The sequence below is a fragment of the Myripristis murdjan genome, chromosome 16 (assembly GCF_902150065.1).
Source record: "Myripristis murdjan chromosome 16, fMyrMur1.1, whole genome shotgun sequence".
Lineage (NCBI taxonomy): Eukaryota > Metazoa > Chordata > Actinopteri > Holocentriformes > Holocentridae > Myripristis > Myripristis murdjan.
In genome coordinates this window covers 33,571,495-33,580,541 of record NC_043995.1, presented here as the reverse complement: position 1 = coordinate 33,580,541, position 9,047 = coordinate 33,571,495, and the positions used below count along the sequence as shown (strand labels likewise).

General features: G+C 47.2%; 1 protein-coding gene across 1 annotated transcript; it reads left to right on the top strand.

Moving 5' to 3' along the window:
* Positions 1-7,202: 7,202 nt before the first annotated feature.
* Positions 7,203-8,507, top strand: LOC115374347 (protein asteroid homolog 1-like). Its single transcript, XM_030073204.1, has one exon. It carries the CDS (start codon positions 7,203-7,205, stop codon positions 8,505-8,507), a length of 1,305 nt encoding a protein of 434 aa, XP_029929064.1.
* Positions 8,508-9,047: the final 540 nt, after the last annotated feature.

Here is a 9,047-nt window from a genome sequence, read left to right as displayed (position 1 = left end):
GACTGCAAAACTGCAAGAATTTCCCTCGGGGATCAGTAAAGGAGAAGCTTTGAAGGTTTATTACACCTTCAATTCTAACAGTTTAAATGTTTATTGTACCCCAATACTGCACTGGTTTAACGTTTATCACACCAAAATACTACATACTAACAACTGATTAAAGGTTTGTTACACCTCAATATGTTTTCGCATGCACACATATGCACCACAGGAGCAGGAACAGGAGCCTGTGTGATTCCCCTGACTTTTATTCATTGCTCTTACGTGTACAGGCACACTCATGCAAATGGCTTCTCTTCTGGCTTTTATTTTGAAAGTTCAGAGGAAAAGCTAAGGTAAATTCCTGCTTGATGAAGAACTCAGTCCCTGTCTGGTCACATGTCTCCAGGCTGCACTCCGAGCTGCTGCTTGGTATCAGGAAAGTGAAGGACAAGAGAGCAAGGAGTTGAACGACAGGCGGGACACACACCTCCGGACACACACCTCCGGACACACACCTCCGCACACACCTCCGCACACACACCTCCGGACACACACCTCCGGACACACACCTCCGCACACACCTCCGCACACACACCTCTGCACACACACCTCCAGACACACACTCCCGCACACACACCTCCGGACACACACCTCCGGACACACACCTCCGCACACACACCTCCGGACACACACCTCCGGACACACACCTCTGCACACACATCTCTGCACACACATCTCCGGACACACACCTCCGGACACACACCTCTGCACACACACGTCCGCACACACACCTGCTGATGCTGATCACCTGAAACGTCTCCATCAGCTGCAGCCTCACAGAGGAATTCAAACACTCAGTCTACACACTTCAAATCAGTTCAACAGCATTTATTTGAATATCTAACAGCATATTGTCATAAAAAAGGGAAGCCTGCAATTTAAAAAGCCCTTGTAGCTGCCTGCACAGTGGCGCCACCTGCTGCAGAAATGAAGAGACACAGAAGTGGACTAGGAGACTGAATGACCTGCAGCACCAGACCAGCAGCTCAGGCTGATGACACAGAGCCTAGAGGCAGCTACAGGTCTAATAATCCCCTTTTGTTTTGGAGATTGTTGAAGTGAATGAGCGGGTTGAGACCAGAGAGAGAGAGAGAAAGAGAGAGAGAGACAGCGAGGGGGAGAGAGACAGACAGATTTCTCCCTGTCACTACAGAATATCCTGCTGTAAAGATTAACTTTCAAGATTTTTTAAAGAAACACTCTAAAAAATATCTGAGCACAGTCCTCTTTTCCCCTCTTCCCCAGACTGAGACCAGATGTTGGACACCATCTCCACCTCTGGACATCCAGTGGTTCAGCTCCTATGGGTAGCATTTCCTGTTAGCTTAGCATAAAGACTTGAAGTCTATGGGAGTCGTTAGCCTGGCAAAAAAAAAAAAGTGCAAAAACAAACCTTCCAGCAGCTCTGAAGGTGTTTTTATTTGAACAGACGTCTTGGGCTAACAACCACCATAGACTTCAAGTGTTTATGCTAAGCTAAGCTAATGCTGCCCATATGATCAGAAATGCCTGAGTGTTTGTACCAGGCTTGTCATTTTTATCTTCATCTATTTAATTTTCTATTTTAGCCTATTTCCCCTCAGGGATCAATGAGTAAAGTATTTCTGATTCTGATAAGGAAGTCGGGGCTCATTTGCATAGTGGGCGTGGCGATGATAATTCCTCCCTGATTGCCTGCTCTTGTGTCAAAGCAGCTGGGTTTGATTGGCAGGCGTCAGATTGACCCGCCTCCAGGTCACCGAGGGAAGGAGGAGGCGTTTTGACGGGACGCGCCCTACACTTTTAAAGGACTTCATTACCCAGAAACCCTAGAGCCCACACAGGCGACTGCAGGTTTACAGGAAAAGAGCAGATTTAAACTCCAAAAGGCATTTTCTTTGTCAGGTGTGATTCCAGAGGCCTCAAACTGGGCCAACACATTCCCATGAGCCTTTGCAAAAGGGCCGCCACAGACGCCGCAGGAAAAACTCTCCCGAGAACCATCGCAGACCAGCGGCACATGGACCACAATGCACTGCTGCTGCCTCCATACACCACATTACAATGCAGCAATAACAGATTTTAAAACACGATGTCTTCAAACAGTTGCAATAATGTCCCTGTCACTAGAGTTCTCATCGGGCCTGAAAATTAAGACCCGACCCAACCCGGGCCGGACTGGGCCAGCCCGAGGCCCGACCCAACCCGACTAATTAGCCGAACTTTAGGCCCGACAGCCCGATAAAGCCCGAAAAAAAAAAAAAAAATCGCCCCTAATCGCCAAATTCGCCATTATTTAGCAGAGCCGGTCGGCCGCGGCACCGGGGCACCATCAGTTGGTATCAGGCGGGCCGGCCGCGGCACCGGCCAGCATCAGGCAGCTCACCTGTCAGATCCGGCAGACCTGACCGGTGGGCGCGGTATCGGACGGTGCCGCGGCCGGCCCGCCTGATGCCGACTGATGGTGCCGCGGCATGTGCGGGTCAATACGGTAGTCTAGAAAACTGGAGATTTTTCTTTTTTGCTCGTGCGCCCCCAAGTAGATTGCGCCTTGGGCAGTTGCACTGCCCATAGCAAAAACCGGCCCTGCTGCCAAGTGTGCCAGCACAGCGGGATGCTGCTGCAACTCTCTCTCACTTGTTTGCGCTGCGCTCGCACAGCTGGTTGTCTGTCTGTCACTGAAAGTTTAGCCTCCAAATCCAATCCAGTCTCTCACTCTCTCCACCAGTCACATAAAAATGAAACGTCATAATCAATAACACAACACATAATTCTATTTTTTTTATTTAAAAAAAAAAAAAAAATCCCCCACAGAACCCGAAGCCCGACCCGACCCGCCCAATTCACGTAAATTTTAGGCCCGACCCGACCCGAAAATGTCGGGTCGGGTCGGGTTCGGGCAGAATATGAGAACTCTACCTGTCACAAGGCTTTTTTTGTAATATAGAAAAAACAGGGTCCACTTTTTTCCCTCTGTCCTTTTTTAATTTTGTTCTTTTTGCTTGTATTCTGCCACGATCACTAGTCATGCTGAAAGGCATTCTGGGAAATGTAGGAAATCACTACCTGCAGTAGAAACAGATGAGCAGGTTGATGGAGTTTACAAAAAAACCTTCATCACCGATCGCTGCGTCACAAAATGATTCTCGCTTCTATAGACAGCATGCTGGGTGTGTGTGTGTGTGTGTGTGTGTGTGTGTGTATGTGTGTGTGAACTCAGACATGCTGTGGATTTCAGCAATATTTTTGAAAAGCTGGTATATTTGCATGTTTATTAAAGGAGCAGTCCACCTAAAATACACAGATAAAAAGGCAGTTTTAGCTGTGTGATTTGGCGGGGTTTCCCCGGACCGACTAACGGCTGGTTTATGGTTCTGCGGAGACTCAACACAACGCGCACGCAGTTGCCACGCAGGGCATGTGTCCAACATCCCTCTGCGAAACACGCTAAGCAATTCTCCGCCAAAACTTTATGGGGCGCGTTTTTTTTCTGCAGACCTACATAGACCCTGTGGCGTATGGTCACTGCTCTTCCTGTTGTTGTGCCGGCAGCGCCATTTTTAAAAGGAGCAGCAGTAGATCCAGATCCAGCATGATCCAAACTTTCCAAACAATTTGAAATCAACCGACGAGTCGAGATGCGATCACAACAGCAGTTCTTTTAAAAATGACACTGCCGGCACAACAATAGGACATGACTCCGGAGGGGCGAAATGCCCGAAATGCGGTCGCACAACCACCGTAAGCTTCGCACAACCCCCATACACTCCACTTACGCAGAAGCATAATTCGGCCTTAATGGCAGACAGAAGCAGGGGTTGCTATTATTCGGCAGGAAGTAGTTCCCAAATCCACCACATTCCACAGAAACTGTAAGACAGCATGACCTGCAGGGCGCCCCCTGGTGGGAAAGGGATTTGTGTGTTTTGAGTGGACTACTCCTTTAACTCACAGAGACAATCAGGCTGTTTGTAAGATCTGACTCTCCTCAGTCAGAAATCAGAGCGGAGAGAAACTTTCCTGATTTGGCCTGAAGGCATCGCATCTGATGTCACTTCCTCCTTAACTCCAGGAAGCGCATCACAGCCGGCCTCAGTCTTGATTGGCTCCCCTCACTAAAGAATTCCTGGTATCTATCCAATCAGGTCAGTTGCCAGCAGAATCCAGTATTGCGATGACTTCATATTCATTCAGTTTAATTTGTTGTTTTTTATTTATTTGATTTTTTTCATTTAATGAAATCATGAAAACGGTGTAACGTGGAGCTGCAAGGTCAGACCGTCTGTTTATCTGTGCTTTTAATTTGAAAACCTGTGACAACCTCCATGAAAATGAAAATGAAAATGATATTAGGGTTAACCCTAACCTTATGGCCTGATTAGATTTTGGTGGTCAAAGGTCAAGGTCACTGTGATTGATACAATTCATACCCTAATTATGACAAGGTTTCAGACCAATGTCAGATAGGACAAAAAGATGAAGTTGTGACATTTCACATCCAAAACATCAACTTCATGGTGACTTTTATGGCCATTATTCTATGCCATAACTCATAACAGCGGACTTCCTGTAACTCTGGTCGTCCACCTATGGTTATGCTCAGGGGCGTCGTAGTGGGGGGAAAAGCAGGACTGATTACGCAGGGCCACACTGGGGGAGGGGGCCCTCGAAAGGCCTGGAATAAAAAGGTCGGCTATACAAGGGCCCAATAAGATTTCTTTTCATGGGGCCCAAAATCCCTGGCGGCGCCCCTGGTTATGCTGATATTGAGCTTCAGGTGATTTTTGTTGCACCATGTGATGAAATAATTCTGGCAGGCAGTAATTCTGGTATAATCTGATTTATTCTAGGACCCATGAGATGCCTCTGAGGTGACTCTGAGATGCCTCATTGAGTATATGGGAGAGAGTGCACAGGAGCTCATCTCTTACTATCAAGTAAGTGTAAAAGAAATAGTTAGATATTTTGGAAAATGTATTCTCAGAATGAGGTATCTCATGTCTATGTGGTAAAAGGGACAGAAATATTGTGCACATTGAAGGTCCATATTTAGGAGTCCAAGTCAAAATGGGCTGGGGGTTGTGCATTGCAGCCAAGCATAGCTCCCAGTCCCAGAGGTTATTATTATTATTATTATTATTATTATTATTATTACTATTATTATTATTATTATTATTATTATTATTATTATTATTATTATTATTCCATCAGTAAAACTAGATTTGGAGCCTAAACCATAAAAGTTATGTAATTGAAATTTGAGGGCCAGGTACAAGTACTTCTGACACAAAAAATTACACATTTCCATCCACAGGGGGTGCTACAGTTCCCTGTTTTTATTTTTTTTTTCTTTCTCCAAAACATGCATGGCACACCTTTTCAAAGTCCTCCTAGGCCAGGGGTGTCAAGCTCGTGCCATGGAGGGCCAAGAGGCTGCAGGTTTTCATTCCAACCAACAACTCCCCCAGGTGATTTCACTGATCACCCTACCTCCAAACAGAGAGGCGGGACTAATCAGTGAAATCACCTGGCGGAGTTGTTGGTTGGAATGAAAACCTGCAGCCTCTTGGCCCTCCATGGCACGAGTTTGACACCCCTGTCCTAGGCCATAAGTCTGATCCTCAGGGAACTTGGCATATACAATCTCAGACACTCAAACTAAGAAGTTATCAAAAGAATTTTGATACGACAAAAACTGTGAAAGTTATAAAGGAACAACTTACTCCACATGGCACTCAAAACAGGAAGTGTTTCATATTTCAGCAACAATTAGTCTGATCAACATCAAATTCGGTTGAGCAGTAGTAGACACACAATACTGAGCATCTATACAAAATGTGGTACAGATAGCTGCTAAATGAGGTGTGTGCAAATTTTATGCCGCTAGATATTGTTTTTCACAAGAAAAACATTTCAAACATATTTGTCAGTCACATTAACTCTTTTTGGCTGGGCAGACCCCAGCCAACATTCATTCTTTCAGAGGCTCTATCGGGTTCAGTTTTGACACCACAGGAAAGATATAGAAAAGCTTCGTCACACTTAGTCTCTCCTCAATACTGCATGTTAAGCCTTGCTCATCGCTGCTCTGGACCTGAGACTTGCCTCAAATGTGTGGGCCTGCAGATCTGGCTTGTGTGCACTCCTGGATGCATACACGTGGAAAATCTCAAATGTAGATATGGAAATATTAAATATTTTATATTGTGTTCTGCAGATATGATATGCTGGGTTCCGATGAAACTGATTGATTGCAATTTGCTGTCTGTCTGTTCTGTAGTCTTTGTTGCTAAATATGTTCCATGAGTATCTGTTGTCCACTTGCATATCTTATAATGTTGTGAACGCACTGGTTGCTGCTAATGTTAATTAAATAATGCATTAACATGTATACAATTCCTGCTTTCTTTCTGTTTGTTTGTTTAAATACGTAATGTCAAAACAGTAAATTTGGCATACAGGTTGATACAATTCACTCACTGTTTTGCTTGAATTTTACTTAATTAAATAACCTAGGCTGAGCTACATATTTCACTGACAGTGAAATACATATTAGTGAGTTCACCCAACCTAAATTTCTTCACTGTTTCTTGTAGGCTGAACTCATATTTTACACCTAAAGTGAAATACATGTTAGTGAGTTCACTCAACTTAAATTTCTTGACAGTTTCTTGTAGACTCTACTTATTTTTTACACTTAGAGTCTCTTGTACAAAATATGCGGAAGTTCACCATACCCCTAAAAAATGCTTAGAAAATGTTGCCTCATTTTTTATAAGTTTTGCCGAGGCAGCATTTTTTACAGTGTAGAGCAAAATCCCTCGGTCTGGTGGTGTGACTCTTACGGACAGTTTGTCACACAGTCTGATGTCCTGCAGGTTTCTGAGCCGCAGGCCTCATGTTGCTGCCACTTTCCACAGACAGTCAGTAAACACACCAAGCAGCAGTACTGCACAGCGTCTGGTCAACGGCAGATACACACAAATCAAGCCGTGCCCAAATTCCTGCTCACTGGCAGGCAAGGAAAAGAGGAAATGGAAACAAGTGTCAGAGCTTAATCCAGATATCATGTCCTGGCAGCTCCCTGACTTCATTAGTGCGGCCACGAAAGTAAAACTTAAGGAAAAGAAACTTAACTGTGGTGTATAGAGAGCCACTCCAGCTCTGTTGCGCACATCAGGATGGGGATTCAAGGCTTGATCAGCTTCATCGAGGCCAACAGTCAGATCTACCGGGACGTCCAGTTCAGGGACAGCCGGCTGGTGGTGGATGGCCGTAACCTGACCTTCTACCTGTACTACACCGTGGGTCTGGAGCAGACGTACGGCGGGGAGTATGCTGCGTTTGCGGACCTGATCGAAAGGTTCGTCAAAGCGCTGAGGGGCTGCGGGATCCAGCCCTACGTGGTGCTGGACGGAGGCAGTGACCACACTGATAAGAAGCTGGAGACCAAGAAAAAACGATCCGAGGCACTGATCCAAACAGCCCATGAAAAATCACTGGGTAGGCGGACCTGGGGAGAGATCCTGCCCCCAATGTGCAGCTCGCTGTTCAGACAGACCCTGGTCCGGCTGGAGGTCCCGGTGGTCCAGTGCTTCTTAGAGGCAGACCGGGAGGTCGCCGCTCTGGCAAGTGAGTGGCAGTGTCCGGTGCTCTCCAAAGACAGCGACTTCTACATCTTTGACCTGCCGGCGGGGCTGCTGCCCATCCCCCATTTCCAGTGGGAGGTGGCGGAGTGGAAAGGCTACGTCCCCTGTAAGATCTACACCGCCTGCAGCTTCTGCTCCTTCTACAACATCCAGCGCCGCGTCCTGCCCGCCTTCGCCGCACTGGCTGGGAACGACTATGTGAAGCTGGAAGACATGGGGGTGACCCTCTGGCTTGAAACCCATGAGAAAACCAGATCAGGCTACCTGGAGGCGCTACTCCGCTGGCTGAGGGGCTTCCAGGAGCCCATGAAGGCCCTGGAGGCGGCGCTGAAGCTGATGGGAGAGGTGAGCAGTCAGAAAGAGGCGGAGGTCCTGCAGAGCTTGTCTGTGGGCATGGAGGAGTACCAGCTGCCTCCCAGCGCCCTGAGCCGGTTCTTTACTGATGGGACAGTGCCTCCCTTCCCTCCGGAGGACCAGGCTCTGGTCCCGGACTGGTTCCGCCTGCCTTTCACCGAGGGCCGGCTGGACAAAGCCATCCTGAACGTGCTGCGGCTGAGGAGGGTCCGCCTTCCTGTCATGGTGGAGCACAGCAGCCTGCCCAGCTCCCATCTCACCTCCCGGCCGATCCGCCAGGTGATGTACGGGCTGCTGCTGGGCGAGGAGGAGGTGGAGGAGTACGACCGGGAGGGCCTCCAGCCGGCCAGCTTCATGGTCCGGTCGGTCTGCCGAGGAGCCGCTGGGCAGCTGAGCCTGGACTCCCTGGATAAGGTATCTCATTTTTACAGTCACAATATACTGCCACCTTCCGACTACGAACAACAACAGCAATGCTATTGAAGAGCACATCACATCAGTACGATGTGATGTGAGGACCACTGTAGGAAGAAATTATTTACAGGAAAAAAAAATCATTCATTCATTCATTCATCTTCTAAATCGCTTATCCTCACTAGGGTCGCGGGGGGTGCTGGAGCCTATCCCAGCGCTCATAGGGCTAAACCCTCTAAATTTTCAAGTATTTTTCTCATAAATTTGTTTGTTTTTTTTATGTTTTTAATCTCGCAAATTCCATCTTCACTGATCCAGAAACAAAACATGACACAAGATCTGTCTGTCTATCTGCCTGCCTGTCTGCCTGTCTGTCTGTCTGTCTATCTGCCTGCCTGTCTGCCTGTCTGTCTGTCTGTCTGTCTATCTGCCTGCCTGTCTGCCTGTCTGTCTGTCTGTCTGTCTATCTGCCTGCCTGTCTGTCTGTCTGTCTGTCTCTCTGTCTGTCTGAGCGAACTGTGCACCAGCAGCAAATATTTTGGACCAGCCACCAGTCCAAAGATATTTTAAATGTCCTAAATGGTTGAATCTTCTGTGTGAACAAAATAA

What these genes read in the sequence shown, in the direction of transcription:
- LOC115374347 (XM_030073204.1), top strand. Translation starts at nt 7,203, where the DNA reads ATGGGGATTCAAGGCTTGATCAGCTTCATCGAGGCCAACAGTCAGATC.